Consider the following 17,008-nt stretch of genomic DNA (forward strand, 5'->3'; position numbering starts at 1 on the left):
AGGTTTTCTTGGGGAGACTCTGATTTCACTTCCCAGGTTTTCTTGGGGAGACTCTGATTTCACTTCCCAGGTTTTCTTGGGGAGAATCTGATTTCACTTCCCAGGTTTTCTTGGGGAGAATCTGATTTCACTTCCCAGGTTTTCTTGGGGAGAATCTGATTTCACTTCCCAGGTTTTCTTGGGGAGAATCTGATTTCACTTCCCAGGTTTTCTTGGGGAGAATCTGATTTCACTTCCCAGGTTTTCTTGGGGAGAATCTGATTTCACTTCCCAGGTTTTCTTGGGGAGAATCTGATTTCACTTCCCAGGTTTTCTTGGGGAGAATCTGATTTCACTTCCCAGGTTTTCTTGGGGAGAATCTGATTTCACTTCCCAGGTTTTCTTGGGGAGAATCTGATTTCACTTCCCAGGTTTTCTTGGGGAGAATCTGATTTCACTTCCCAGGTTTTCTTGGGGAGAATCTGATTTCACTTCCCAGGTTTTCTTGGGGAGAATCTGATTTCACTTCCCAGGTTTTCTTGGGGAGAATCTGATTTCACTTCCCAGGTTTTCTTGGGGAGAATCTGATTTCACTTCCCAGGTTTTCTTGGGGAGAATCTGATTTCACTTCCCAGGTTTTCTCGGGGAGAATCTGATTTCACTTCCCAGGTTTTCTTGGGGAGAATCTGATTTCACTTCCCAGGTTTTCTCAGGGAGAATCTGATTTCACTTCCCAGGTTTTCTCAGGGAGAATCTGATTTCACTTCCCACATTAATAATAAAAAAATAGGTGATCAAACACTCCTAATGTAGAACTTTGCGTTAGCGTCCTAGGGTGTATCCGTGAGTGGGTTCTATAGAACTCCTTACTAATAAAACATAACGGAGAAATAAAGGAATCTCAACACCACAGGGAAGTTTTGTGTGATTAACTGTCTACATGTTTCGGCTTGCTATATTGGTCCTGATAATTGCCGCATAGCAAGCCGAAACATGTAGACAGTAATTAAATCACACAAAACGTCCTTGTGGTGTTGAGATTCCTTTATTTCTCGATTATACTTCCCACATTAAAAACCCCTGCAAGCTAACATTTGGGCCAACAAGAGTAATAAATATAAGTTAAAATATTTTGTTTCATAATCATTATAAAATTTTGTTTAATACAGATAAGGAAAATCAGATTGCAAGGTCAACACTTGTAATATTATTGAGAATTGTTTTGCTGCCCTACCTTAATTGATCTTGAAAATGATCAGGAAATAAACCATTTAAAATAATTTGAATAGGAGATGAAATAGCAAGTGTAACCTGTCATTACAATTTAGTTTTATTTTTAATATTCATGAATCTTACAAATTTTTAAGTTATTTTATTTGTTCTGGTGTAATATTCATTTGAGATTTTTTCTTCAATTCTCAAGTTCTTAATCCATGTACATTTATGAAAGATGATATTCAAACAAAAATCCATGTAATGATACCTTTGTGCTTCATTTTCATTAATTAGTTTTATACATTTTTACATGTGACATTCTGATAGGGCAAACCAGATGGGCTTTGAATGAATTGGATGAAATTGTGTATGAAGATATCTATCACTAATTCATTAAGCATTAATCTTGTGATAGTTTTTTTTCAATATCTATTTTACTACAAATCTGTTTTTTAGGTGTAGGTTCCCTTTGTCCGTATATGTGGTACCTGTTTGATGTTCAGATTTAATGGATAAATAAAGTGGCTGCCAAGCAACCATCTTGGATTTTGATCGTTAAAGTTTGGTGTCGCCATTTCTCAGCAGGTCATTGAAAGGTCTCTCTGGTCTGTCATGACATATGTCAGGGGGTGGCAGAGAATGTGTGCATGCATTACCTCTGTAGTATCAAGGATTCCTAGACCAAGACCTAGGCCCCCTTTTGCATACCAGTTCAACCAGTTTGTCTGTTTTAAAATGTAACATTTTCAGGTATTAATCCTGGCAGACCTGCAAATGTTAATGCAGGCCTTGCAAGGTTTTGTCAATGCTCGCCTGACAGCAGCATCAGATTACTAGCTCGGACCTAATTTCATTGGTGAACTCGCGTCCTACTGGTTCAACCGTTTGGATCGCGATAAACGAATGCGGCCCTAGATTTCAGAACCAAGGCAACTGCAATCGAGTTAAATGACATTGTGGTATTGGTGGTCAAGACTAATTTCTTAACAGTTTTAGAAACTTCATAGACGAATGTATCACAATTGGGTATTGTATCAGGAATTGTTCATATACATACCCCATATGGACAAAGTGAGGTCAGCGTTGGGTATTTTGAACCATTGTTAGGTTTGATTGCACTAGAAGAACTGAATATGAAAAAATGCATTTGTTAATCTTTTTTATGATGTAAATGGTTCGATAAAAGGCAGATATTTATAAATCTTAACTTATGTAAGTTATACATGTTCGTGCAAATCAAGTTTTATAGGCGACTTGTTTCAATATCTGAAGCAATATGAATTATTTTATGTTGAAATTAAAAAAACTCAACACACATCTAAATTGTCTCCCTTTTCTTAGCTGACGTTTAAAATATCCTTTCCTCTACAGACTCAGAAATATTAGTTGTCTGCCAAATAAATTGCAATACGAGTTTTTATAGTGAAATTGTATTATGACGTTAATATTTTTATCGTATTAAAAATAGCACTTATTATTCAAAGTAAACTGGTCAATATAGAGAAATAGATATGGAAATATTTAGCCTTGTGATTTGATTAATATTGTAATAAAAAGGCTGAGTCAACCCACCATTGGCAAGGAAATCCTTTATTTTCAAACGAACTAGTGCTTAGCTTTTTGTAACATAAAAGATGAAAGAGATGGGTCCTACATTCTTTGTACAGTATATAATATTACTATATAGTACATGTACAAGGTAATTAAATGGTTGATGTATGTAATTGGGCATTAGTTGATTTCAATATACTGTATTACCAACAATAAGCATCCTTCCCTAGTCTTTTTTTATTTAAAACATACCTGCTCCATTACATTCATGGCCTTTGTCGGAGGGTTGCCAGATACTGGCCGCTGATTGATGGTATTTCTGTCAGCAATGTCATTTTCCTGGCACATCCTCATCTGAACATAGCTGTTGTTAGGTCATAAAACACAAACAAACATTCAGGGCCCACTCTGGGCAACCTGTCTTTAGATATTTTTTATATTTTTACTGGTTCAAAAAGGACTTTGTTCCACAACTGTTTCTTAACCTAGATTTTTCTTTAACTTGAGCATTGTTTTCCATATTGGGAAAATATGTTGAAGCAAAAACATCTTAGTTCAGATTATATGTTAAACAGGAATCTTGTTGCTTAATACATCGAGTATAGTAATATATTACGTATATGCCACAGAGATAGGCAAGTAACTACACATCTTAATTTGTATGTATTGATTTTTTCCCGACAAGCAATTAACGTTGTGATTTGAAATGTAAATTAAGAAAAAATAAGTATTAATATAAAGAAATATTATTTATTCTTGGTACTATACATAATGACTCAACATATGCTCTCCATGTGCTATTACATCTGAGCAATAGATTCATTTTGATTATTATAGAAAGTTTGAGAAAATCATCTGAAGAAGTCTTAAATATATTTTAAAGCAACGGAGAGATTGAACACATGCATTGTTGATCTATATACGTCATACAAGTGTGATTGAACACATGCATTGTTGATCTATATACGTCATACAAGTGTGCTTTATTGCATGCATGTTAAAAGTTGTTCAAGTATTAAGACTACAAGATCTGGCTGGCCTGGTGTTAATAAAAATAATCAGATGCTCAAATTCTGATTATGTGCTCAATTTTGTTTCCTAGTATAGGTCAGTAATTGCTTTTGAAATTTTCATACAATTTGTTTATATAATAGTTTAAAAAATATTTTATTTCCAATTTGTTCCGCAACTCATAGTATGAAGAGGATTGGAAAATAACCTAAAAGCTGATACTAAGTTTATATAATAATTGAGACTTAAAATTTACGTCCTTGTTCAGTGAAAAGAAGTTCTGGGTACTTGTGATGTGGGGCTTTTGTTTGAGCATTTGATTGTTTTTATGAATACAAGGCCGTTTTGTAAATGTTAAAAACCCTGCAATGAAAATGTTACCGTTTATTGTTATTCCTCAAGGTTGTGTGTAAACAGTGGAGCCTCGTTAATCTGAACTCAGATTTCTCTATTGTTGTTATACTTAGTGGGACTAAAATATTCCAATGCAGATACCAGATGTATAGGGGTATAATATAGATTCAGGTATCCTAATTAAATCTTCATTATTTCCATGCTACATAAAGGAATATCATCGGTCGCATCCTTCATGTCATTCTATCATTGCAAATAAAAGACAAGACTTTATGTGGCAACTTAAATTGTGACTCTTCATAATGTTGCACAGCCATGGGCTGTTCCCTATGACTGTTCTATGTGCAGTTGACATTTTTACATTGGAGTGTAGTACTATTATAGAAACTCAATATTTAAAAATCAATCGTAAGAATTGTTGAGAAAATAACGTTGAAACACGACTATCAAAATGCAATGATTTGTTTAGTACCGTTCATGAATCTATTGAATTAGTGAAGGGGGGTAACTCCATTTCTCACTCCTTTCATTCTAACGAATGTTTCCAAGTACGAGGTTCTGCTGTTTGCCTTCATATTACTCTTGTTTTACATACAGTATAAATTGTTTTACCAGTTATGCTATTGCTATTGATATGCTACCACTATTTTGATGAATAAAACTCGCTTATAATTCAGAAGTATTTATTCGTTTCTGAGGATCCTCTTTTGCATTGCTTCAAAGTTGTTATAAATAAAAATAATAGGATAGTAAAAGCCTTTCTCCCACCCTTCACAGATATACATGTCTCCAGTTTTAGTTTTAAAAGCATGTGTTAAATGTGAATTGCGATATTTATATTCCACTTGTTTTTGTTTACAAACATACTAGCTGATATGATAGCATGAGAGAGAAAAAAATCCCTACCTAAAGGTAAAGTCACTCGCCCTCCTGATAATAACTTATAGTCAGAGACTACCAAAACAACCACCCCTGTGGTTGGGGTTATCTCTGTTACACCATCAAGGTAGGGGACTATTCTACTAATCACTAACAGGTAAAGATGGCTACTTCTAGTACCCAGGTGACTACAGGTGTGGTGTTGAGGTCAGAATGCACTTGAACAACTTCGGGGACTGACAGTCCTATATATATACAATATAACTAACAGAGTCCTTTTGACGGAAATTAATCGCCAAAAATACGAATTAAGGAACCCTACTTAGAAGTTAGTAATTCGTTGCAAAAACCAGCTTCCGTTTATAACTCATCATTGGTGTATTAATAAATGTACTAAAATTGTTTGAAATATTGAAATCCATATCTAAAGTGTTCTGAAATATACGTAAATTATACAGAAAAGGAGAGTTTTCTATAAAAAAAAATCACTTAAACAGTGCCAGACTAGAATTATTCAAGCTTTAAAGTTACAAGTGCCAATTGCAGGGGACTGATTCAGCGAAGTCATTGCGAAAAGAGAAATAAAACAGGTAAGCGTTTCTCTCGCAGAGTCTCGCTAAGTTTGTTAAACTTTTGCTTGAGGATCAATGTCCTGCTCTTTCCCCTACGTCCGTCTGTCTGTCTATTACCTGTATCCGTGGCTCTTTCCCTTACGTCCGTCTGTCTGTCTTTTACCTGTATCCGTGGCTTTTCCCCTACGTCCGTCTGTCTGTCTATTACCTGTATCCGTGGCTCTTTCCCCTACGTCCGTCTGTCTATTCCCTGTATCCGTGACTCTTTCACCTGCGTCCGTCTGTCTGTCTATAACCAGTATCTTTGGTCTTTCCCCTACGTCCGTCGGTCTGTCTATAACCTGTATCTGTGGCTCTTCCCCCTACGTCCGTCTGTCTATTGCCTGTATCCGTGGCTCTTTCCCTTACGTCCGTCTTTCTGTCTTTTACCTGTATCCGTGGCTCTTCCCCTACGTCCGTCTGTCTGGCTATTACCTGTATCCGTGGCTTTACCCTACGTCCGTCCGTCTGTCTATCACCTGTATCCGCGGCTCTTTCCCCTACGTCCGTCTGTCTGTCTATAACCTGTATCTTTGGTCTTTCCCCTACGTCCGTCGGTCTATTACCTGTATCCGTGACTCTTTCCCCCACGTCCGTCTGTCAGTCTTTTACCCGTATCCGTGGCTCTTTCCCCTTCGTCCGTCTGTCTGTCTATTACCTGTATCCGTGGCTCTTTCCCCTACGTCCGTCTGTCTGACTATCACCTGTATCCGTGGTTCTTTCCCCCACGTCCGTCTGTCTGTCTTTTACCCGTATCCGTGACTATTTCCCCCACGTCCGTCTGTCTGTCTTTTACCCGTATCCGTGACTCTTTTCCCTACGTCCATCTGTCTGTCTATCACCTGTATCCGTGGCTCTTTCCCCTACGTCCGTCTGTCTATTACCTGTATCCGTGTCTCTTTCCCCTACGTCCGTCTGTCTATTACCTGTATCCGTGGGTCTTTCCCCTACGTCCGTCTGTCTATTACCTTTATCCGTGACTCTTTCACCTACGTCCGTCTGTCTGTCTATTCCCCGTATCCGTGACTCTTTCCCCTACGTCCGTCTGTCTATTACCTGTATCCGTGTCTCTTTCCCCTACGTCCGTCTGTCTGTCTATCACCTGTATCCGTGACTTTCTCCGTCAATCACTGAATAGTTGACAGTGAGTCTTCAATGATACCAAATGGCATGTGAAGAATATTGGTCCCACCTTCGTGTGACGTTTGTTTGCTTATAATATTTTAAGATGGTAGCTAAAATATTTGTTTACACTGATAGGTTACCAGTATTCCCCATCAATCACAGGGCACGTGTACAAATACAGTGTTATACTCGACTGTGAAGACAGTGTACAATTCAGATATTTTATTCAATAAAGCATTTTCATATCACTATACACTTAAAACAAAAATGATGAAAGGAATGTGAGTTTCATTAAGTGTTCAAATAATCTGTTTGTGTCATCCTCCATGTTGAAAGAAAATATATGCATTTGAAGCACCCTTTTATTAATGGTACAGTCTGGAGATTGAGACCGATGGCTAATACCGTAAAAGGTATAACCTGATTACGTTCCGTTGTAATACTGTATCCTAATTATCTGTCGTGAAGTTTTGATTACACGTCATCTGGACGTTAATGTCAAGAAATATTTCAAATACTAATTCATGCTATGTATATGAAGGGTTGATTTGGTTTGGTTTAGTATTGTTTAACGTCCTATCTACAGCTATGGTCATTTCAGGACGGTAAATGACGGATCATCCGTGTATAACTTTACAAACATGTGTAATAGTATGTATATCTAATAAGGCCAGGTAATACGGCACGTGTGTAAGTAATGGGTTTGCATTAACTTTAGATGATGACATGAATCAAACTCACCATGTGTTCCACGTTTGACATCCTAATAGTCCTTTATATGTACACAATGTTGATAAAATAAGTTATTTCGCATTTTAGAATCTACAATACTGTCATAGTAACATCTGGAATCATTACAAATATTTTTCAAATGAGACGAAATGTGCAACAAATAAAATGACACAGTCCTTGTGCACTTAGTTGTCTAAAGACGTTATTTCCTCTCTGCCACCGAATTATTGAGACATATTAAAAACTGGCATTGTTAACAATCTATTAAACAATTAGAAAGTTTTAATTTCATTTAATTTAATCTTAACACTCAATGTAACAGTTGATTATAATGGTGCTGATTCATTAGCAAGCTGAATTCGAAAATCATAGGATTCTCTATTTCTGCTATATGCCACACAATATGGCAAAAGCAAACTACAAGAATATTTGCACTCATTTACAAGATTACCAAAACGATTTCATGTATTTATTGAGATGTAGTAGTTGTTTTATGCATTGCTCTGTGATTAAATGTAAAAATGTAAATGATTTGCAGAAAAATGACACCTATGTACACATGTAAACTATGAAACTAACAACAGATTTAACTCGTTTTATGAACCAGTCAATGTCTCAGTCGTGTTTTATAAAACCGCTCGTTACCGAGATAATTGTTGACTGTCAAACTATAAGACGATAGTGAATTTAATCCTGATCTTTTTCTTGCTATTGATCCTTCGTTGCACAAATTTTGACCTTGAACTGGAAACAGAAGCACTCTGAATATCACAAAAAGTCGTAAGAAGAGTTATTTCCTTCAAGGAAACATTTGTATTTCTTGACAAAAGACCATCACTTGCACTTTCATATCGTTCACTAGACATGTTTCCTCTGACTTTTGACAAGAGAACACAATTAAATGATTTGAGATACTCAGTATGTTTTAATGATGTTACTCCAATAGGATCCAAAACTGCGATCTCCATACACTTAACGCTGCCTTCGTTCGATAGTTTTATGTGCTGTGACAGGAACTATCCTCATTATCTGATTTCTTTTCCTGGAATACCTTCAAGCTGCTTCCGCTTTTTCGAATTATTCATTACAGTCTACAGCCATAGTTGCACACGTATTGTGAAATACAGGTTTACTGGTACTCCGCTATTATTGATGAACCGGCTTTTCAAAGTAACACTTTCTTCAGTAGTAAATTTCTTGTTTCAAAACTTATGCACTGTACCACCGCCTTTACCCAGAGGAATTGTATGTCGTTGCTATAGCAGAAATCTATTTTTATGTTTACACCGTTATAGAGGTATTACTGACGTCAGTCTTTCACATGAAGCATGTTGTTGCTCACACACTATATCTGGCTCTCGGGCTCGGGCGTCTACTGTAGAATTCTTTTTCAGATGAATTCCTGGATTGTAACTGTTTGATAACACCGTAAAATGTTTTGTTCGGCAATTAACACTATCTTAGGTAATTATTCAACAATTAGCCCAAAGCTTAGTTTGCAGATAGCCATGAAGCTTAACCATCACAACATTGTGCAGTGCTTAGCACAACTTTGACAAGGAAAGATTCAATGTGTTTAAATCTTTATCACGCCGAACTTTGAATTTATCATATGTTAATCCAACGAAATCTTCATACTTAACATGAACTATCACAATTCGTTCATTCCACGGTATATTAACTAAGATCTCTTGAGAACATGACAAGGGTAGTTTTAAACGATTGGTCCATTGTGTGGTCTTCAGATAAATAAACCTTCTAAAGTTATCATAACTCGTCCTTGCTGTAGCAGAGCGACTGTTCTGTGTTAAATGTGCATTGGCCGTCTGCCAGGTAGAGAGTTCCTAAGGGACAGTGTTGGAGGATTCCCTTTCCTTGTACACACCACGTGTACTTGTTACAGAGGAAGGCATGTGGAAAGTATACACCATTTTTGTTTGGTCGACAAGGAAACTCTGGATCAACTAGTGAGTGAAATAAAAAAGGAAGTTAAACAAATGTCCATTAATTCAAACATCACATATTTACAAAAACAAATTTTCATTTGCTGAATAGCAAAAGCCATGAAGCCACTTAAAAAATAAAATAAAAAGAGAATAACTAATTGAACGATATACTTCAGTAAATTTTCCGTGTGTGTTATTCATCCTAGTTTGATACCCGTTTTAAAATTGACTTTTAACCGAAGACTGGTTTATGATTGATACCAAAAATTGTATAGAAGTCAGTAGGATGAAAATTATTCGTCAGATATAATACTCTGGATAAAAAATATCAAATTGTAAACATTACTGAAGAATAACTCCATAATTGTATTTCATTAAAGTTTTCATTATTTTCAACTCACCGTCACTATATATAGTACACGGAAAAGCAAATCAATATCTTCACAAGATATATTCAGAGAAGCTAGATATAACTGGTCGTTAAGGATACATGTATGTCATCTTACAAATTATACTTTCTTGGTTGTGTTAGAGTTGTGTACCTTTACAAACATACAATTATTCAAATCTATCCTATAGTTTTATCGATTTATGCATTCATTATTGTATAACTTTCAATAAAATATAAGTAAAATCACGTTAAAAGATTTATCAATTAAAGACACTCCCCACTCCTCCTTTTAACATTTTTTTCGTATAATTAAACTAAACTGGAAAATGAGCTGGCTGTGAGAGTGAGGTAGTATATATAGGGTATACGTACAGACAGTGAACTCTATCGGTTCTGGGATGTCACACTGTTGAGTGTCGGGATTGAAGCAGAGACCGACGCTACACTGTCGGACGTACAGGTATCCCAGGGCACACTGGATATACTGTCGACAGTTGTGAGGGTGGATCAGGTACGTTGAGTTGTCGGAACTACAGAAGTTTGCTTAAATAGGAAACAGTCGAACATCTTTATCATAAATACGACAATATTTTTTTCTCTCTTTCATTTCGAAGTCGTCTCTGATCTAATTTGTGAGTTTAATGATACAAGCTCTTTAATACAACTTGAATATCCCGTTGATATGGAGATTAAGGTTATAAAACCTTTGCCATTGCGAGCTTTGTTCATTCACATACTCAATATTATTTTGAATAACTAACCATATTCCTATAGATTGAAGTCAAACTGATGTATGTGTTTACTGTTTTACTTCAAAATCATTTAAATGAATCTAAGAAAACATAGTTTGTTTGAGGTTAAAGTTCGACTGTCATATTTAAAGACTTCACGAAACAACTTTATCTAGGAGAAAATTAATTTACTATGCACTAAAATTAAAAGAAATGTCTTTAGAAGAACCTGCAAAATAAGTAGACGTATCTAACAGTATAATGCATATACGCTAAATTTCTATAGGAATACCATAATAAGAATGCATACAAAATACATGTGTAAATCCTCTTTATAAAAAGTCGCGGATAATTTTGAACCGTTATGTATTCTGTTGGAATGCTATTTTAGACTGATAGTTCCTACCTGGAATGACATGAACTTTGAACGAATCCCACAATGTCTGCCCATCTGGTAATGTGTCGTTATTTTCAACAACACATCTCAACACCATTTCGTCTTGTTCTGTTGAAGGTGTAAAGGACAATTCTCGCCTGATGATTTTGGAGCAGTTCCCGACCACGGATTTAGTCTTGGTGTCGTTGAATACTGCCAAAGAAACTGCGGAAAACTTGGTTTGGTCCTTGTACTTGACTTCCCACCGTAGGGCACCATTGGGATACCCTACCTCTCCCTCACACGTAAAGCTTTGCCTGAGTCGTTTCCCTTCCAGGATTTCTATTGGACTCGTGATCTGTGGCGGTTTTGGCTTCACTGAAATTTGACAAAACGAGATAAATATAATAATTCATTCAATAAGCTAAAATGATAAGTTTACTGGAAAGTAAATGAAATTATTTATAATATTTATTAGGTAAAAACAGATAATTATAAAGTATGGTATGCGTAAACAGAGCCCCATATTGATATAACACTAAAATCTCGGTAATATTGTTTAAACATATGTTTAATTAGCCTAGCTGGTCTGACACTTATTTTTTCAAAACAGATATATTGGTCTTGATTATATTCTGTGTCATTGCATTTTTAATTCAAACTAATAAATTATAGACTGTATGTAGATTGATTTATCATTTAATTATTTATTTCACTGCTAGGGTTTGCAACAAATTGGCAATACTGTAAATGGCATTTTCAATATGAAATACGCCCTTTTTGACAAACACATAACACTGTATATTAATGATTATAGGTACATTCCGTAAGTAGTTTTTAAGACTTAACCTCATCACTGTGCCATGTTTTTTTGTGACAGGTTGACGTGTTCTCTGTATTAAGTATAGTAAAGGTCGGCGTCAGTAATACATCTTCTGCCATCCAGTAATAGGTACATCTACGACACTCCATACATAATTAGGTCTTACTCAAATACAGTCTTTTTCAAAGTTTGGTTAGCTTGCTCCATCATTAATATGACTTTCTCTAACGAATTTGTTTTGCAATTGTAAACATGATAATATTGTTTTTTTTAGTGTTTTTTGTTTTTGTTTTTTTTATTTCTGTCTCTTTGTGTCTGTTGATCTTTTTTAATCCCAGTATGATATTTTCGCATTGATACCAGTCTGAATAGGATTCAAATATAAAATATGACAGATTTAAAACACCAACATATTCGTTGTCGCAGACCAGATCTTAATCTAAAGACAATATCGTTCGTGTGTCCACCTGACCTCTCCTATTGCATTGTGCGTATTGGTACATTCCCAAATGGCTTAAACCAGGGTGATATATATCCACATATATCTGTGAAATGGCTTTTATAGCATACACAAGATTTTGTTGCAGATCGTTACTAATCATTGTCATTTAATATGGTAAATGTCTTCACGATAACTTGAACCGAACAACTCCGCCGGACAAAAGGTCGTCAAGGACGGAATAATGACATCACATTACCGTTCGTAAATTTGCACTTGAGTGTGCAAAACCAATTCCGGTTTCATTCTGGAATCGACCAGTGGATCACAACGGAGATATTTTAATCACAAAGTAATTGTGGGTACTGGGTTATACAACATCTTGTTATAATCACATTGGTGGATAAACTGTTTTATCTTGCCTATTGGTATGTTGTTTATAACCTCATACATGAATACTTTGATTCCTTGTTAAATAACTGTCTCATGTAGATGTTCTATCTTATTTAATTATTCATGTATACTAGAGAGTATTTAGTGATCATGACGTCATTGTGCTGTAACCATTTAATCATCAAGATAACAACTGAAGGTGACGTCAACTAAACGATTGTGTCTGACCTAAATATGTCGAAAACAGGAGTACTGTAGATTAAAGGATGACTCGGAGACCAGTTAATGTCCTTCATGTCAAATAAACTTCGTGAGAAAATTGAACATAGTTTAGGGAAGTTGCTCAAGTATATACCATGAAATGGTGCCAGTTACTTAACGTTACACGGTTTACGTCTTATGTACGACATAAAACTGACTAAAAGTTGTCTGTAAACGGGAATAATGTATTATCAGTCATGTTTGTGGCGACGTCAGGAAGGTGTCTCTCCAGAAGGTTTTGATGCTATTTATTTTTACATATACCTGTACCTAGAAAATAAAATAACTCTTTATATTTGGCGCAATACATAAATGTATCTGCCAAAGACTGTACCTTGATAACCACTATAGTTACTATAATGCGATATTCATATGCATATAACGGCTAACTAAACATGTTGCCTTTACGTGCACTGGACAGTGAAGTATAAGCGGCTAGCATTGTCATATTGACGGACATGTCATGAATCTACGGTGTACATATACTTCTGCAACTAGTGTGTTTTCCACGTTGTTCATACATAGCTATGAAATGTACAAGCTTACGAATTACGCGAAACATAGGACTAGAAAATAGTCAGGACTATTGACTATTTAAGATGTTACCCGGAACTGAATATTTGCCTATATGCCTCAGGTATAAAACCATGAACGAATTACCCCTCGAACATAAAGCGCTTTAGATGGTGTCTTTTATTACCTTTGAGAGTGAGCTGTGCACGTGTTGCGGGTAACTCATAATCAACATCCGCCTCACAAAGATACGTTCCCGCATCATCGCACTCTAATGTGTAAATCCATAGTTTAAGGTTAGCTTCATACTGAGTCGTTTGAATATCCGCAAACAGTCGCCCTCGCATGTTCGGATCCTGAATTGTTACATTTGTTTTGTTGGATGCAACTACAATTGTGATACTGTCACCAGATGACAGTATCTTCCTAAGACGAAGTGCACTCCAGGAACCGAGATGTTGCACACGGCACGTCAGTGACGTCACACCTTCATTCATATAGGCCACCACGTCATGCATCACAATACCTGTTGGAAAAACGTGTTACACACTATTGGTCAAATCTGTTGATAATTTGTCGTTTTTGGATTTTGTTAAACGAACGACCCGAAGCTTCTTGTTCATTTTTTTTTCTTATTCCATCTAGACAGATTATTAGATATATCCGAGTAAACCTTTTACAGACATAATAATACACGTTCAGGGATGTAAAGAAATTAAGAAAACAACGTGTTTGAGGTTTTTAATAAAACAAGGCCTGGTCATATATCATATATAGAAGTAAAATATCGTACTTTGTAAAGGTATTGCTTTATGGATCTTGTTAAAACTCGGTATAATTCTCCAACATATTTTGGTATAATGTTGTTAATATCAAACAGTCATAACAAATCACAGAAATAATATGTTTATCATTAGCATCATCAACAAAATAAGAGAAGTATGGACAGATTATAATCATGAGGCAGACTGGTTGGCTACGTGCTTACCTGTCTGGCCACATGTATTGGTCTCGGTGTTGAAGCAGAGCTTGTTATCGCACTTGAGGACGTGCACCGTGCTGTTGTTACACCTGATATAGTGATCACAGCGGTACGGGTGGCGAGTCATGTGGTTGTCAGGCTTTCCAACGCATAAACTAGCTGTAATATACAAATATATCACACAGTCTGTAACTGTTAATGTCATTTATACTGCTGAACACCTGGACAACTTTGATATTCGCCTTTAAATTTATTAGTTGTTCCTTTCTCTCCTAAGAGTAGAAACACTTTGCGAAGGGCGAACACATAATAACGCAATATAGAACATATCTTTACAACTATTTCGCTTTGTCAAGATGGATGTGACATAGAGGTCCGGTGACATTTAATCCCTGACGAAGAGCTAAGCCCAAAAGCTTGGAAAAGAGTGACATAAAAGTTCGTTAATATCTGTATAAGGTAAGCCTTCTTTAAGGACTTCCGAATTTGGTGAACTTTTTGTTCTGTAATTTGGGTTATGTTTAATAAAATATAACGATAATTTTAGTGTATGCATGCAACGACAACTACCTAAATAGCACACCAATAGCTTGCGTAGTCCTGACGTGCTGCTGTTTATCATTGCGTAGATTGAATATTAATATGAAATATTCTAACCTTCAACCAATCTGTATGTAAAAGCACTGTTGTTTAACAATGTAACATTGGTATATTAGATGTATTCTATTTTTGTAATGAGAACTTTGTCAAATACTCTTATCGTAAAATGTCTGTAAACATATTATATGTGGCGTGGCTATCGTGCTTATTTAGAGATGCTTCCTTTAATTTAAGAATTTGTGCTAAAACATAACATAAAATACAATGTAATGATGAGTGATGTCTTGTGATAAAGTTGTGAATACTATTAAGAAAATGAAAGATTTCAATAAATACAAATCAAAACCCGGTTAAATTCTTCAACTTCCTGAACAAAATTTATATACGCTATATATATAAACATTCGCGCAATTAATACGAACAACATAGCCAGACCACAATAGCCAGCCGCGTGGACCCCAATTATATCCAGGCCAGGCAATATTTATGTAGGGAAATAGTACATACAATGTTTATATTAGAAATTAATGTCTAAACTTTAATTTGAATAGTAATGTGAATATGCTTAATATTGCCGTTAGCGGACCGTTTGGCAAACATGTTTGCTGACACACGTGTAATATTGCACCATATATCATAAACGGACATACCTGAAATAAAATGCAATCGCCCAATATTAATGTGTTTACGTGAAGGTCAATGCGACAGGTCATTTCTGGCTGACTGTACAATTAAGTAAATTGTGGTCTTTACATCAAAACGCTATCTTATTCTTTAATGTGGTTTCATTTGCTGCCTGACATGACAGGTTACATACAATGGGCGTCATATGAAGCACATAGAATGCTGTATTGTTGGCACGTCAGGGAACAAACAATACGTGTAAGAAAGGTAATGAGAAGTGGAACAAATGTGATTAATGTTTCTTCTGGGTGTGTCCAAGTAACTTATAACGAGAAAGATACATCACAATTATGTTGGGTGCATCATTCCAAAATTTTAAAATAATTTAAAAGGGCTTTACAACGAAAGGACAAAATATAATTGTTATGGTCAATAGGAAAGAGCAAAAACGAGGCAGACCGAAAAAATAGGGAAACTGGCGTTTAATAAGGGTAACACATATATATCATTACAACACAAGATCCTTAGAGGATTTTCGATATGACAGTGTTATTTGTTGTGTTTGTGGGGTTTAAAACAAAAACAAAGATAATCCTTGTGTGTTCTTATGTAGGAATTCCATTTCTGTGAAAAAAATAAGTTGCCTTTTCATTTATACGAACATACGGTGGCTATAGAGGTACACCATTCAATAATAAGTCAATGTGGAATTACAGTCGTATTAGTAAGTGTTGCTAGTTCTACGCGGGGACATTCGACAAATACAACAAACTAGACGTAAAATATATTTTATGAATAGCATTTCATACAAGAATCCTGTTAGTCAGTACATAGTTTTCGCTGTGACATTTATCTATTGTACACTTACCTCTATTTGGTTTCCCAGAATATGTCAATATTTTGAGAAATATTTTATGAAAGTTGATAACATAATATTTATAGATGTATTAAGAACATAAAACAGAAACACACCAACAAAGAAATGTTGTGATGTTAACGACGTCTAAACAATTTATAATTACCGAGTAAGTCACTATGACTGGTCTAAACATATGCAAACATTGGTCTTACAATAAAGGATAAAAACAGATCTTGTGGGTTTTTTTTATATAATTTTATGAGATATTTATATATATTGCAGACCTCTGATAACCTTTGTTAAACTTAGTGACATATCTTTGAATATCACAGACCCTTGAAAACTATTGTACAATTTATTGAAACAAAGGTTAATATGACAGATCGTTGATTACTTTTGTACACTTAACTTTGACATAGTTGAGGTTTTCAGATCGCTACTTACTGTTGTACACTTGTGACATATGTGTGAGTGTGACAGGCCCCATACAGCCATTGTACACTTGTGACATATTTGTTAGTGTGACAGGCCTCAGACAGCCTTTGTACACTTGTGACATATTTGTGAGTGTGACAGGCCCCAGACAGCCATTGTACACTTGTGACATATTTGT

General features: G+C 35.6%; 1 protein-coding gene and 1 long non-coding RNA gene across 3 annotated transcripts in view; one reads left to right on the forward strand and one right to left on the reverse strand.

Annotated features, from left to right (window-relative positions):
- Positions 1–4,786, forward strand: part of LOC110462502 — a 5,686-nt gene extending 900 nt beyond the window's left edge. The window contains exon 2 of the long non-coding RNA XR_002464292.1: positions 3–4,786. This is a non-coding gene — a long non-coding RNA (uncharacterized LOC110462502). The remainder of the gene's footprint in view (positions 1–2) is intronic.
- A 2,132-nt stretch (positions 4,787–6,918) lies between these two features.
- Positions 6,919–17,008, reverse strand: part of LOC110462516 — a 35,370-nt gene continuing 25,280 nt past the window's right edge. For both annotated transcript variants that reach the window (XM_021516496.1, XM_021516495.1), the window contains exons 12-16: positions 14,319–14,471; positions 13,518–13,856; positions 10,932–11,279; positions 10,167–10,337; positions 6,919–9,421 (exon numbers count right to left, since the gene is read on the reverse strand). In XM_021516496.1, coding sequence (XP_021372171.1) covers positions 9,225–9,421; positions 10,167–10,337; positions 10,932–11,279; positions 13,518–13,856; positions 14,319–14,471 — 1,208 coding nt within the window. In that variant the 3' untranslated portion in view covers positions 6,919–9,224. The remainder of the gene's footprint in view (positions 9,422–10,166; positions 10,338–10,931; positions 11,280–13,517; positions 13,857–14,318; positions 14,472–17,008) is intronic.

Source organism: Mizuhopecten yessoensis, unplaced genomic scaffold (genome assembly GCF_002113885.1).
Source record: "Mizuhopecten yessoensis strain PY_sf001 unplaced genomic scaffold, ASM211388v2 scaffold10797, whole genome shotgun sequence".
Taxonomy (NCBI): Eukaryota; Metazoa; Mollusca; class Bivalvia; order Pectinida; family Pectinidae; genus Mizuhopecten; species Mizuhopecten yessoensis.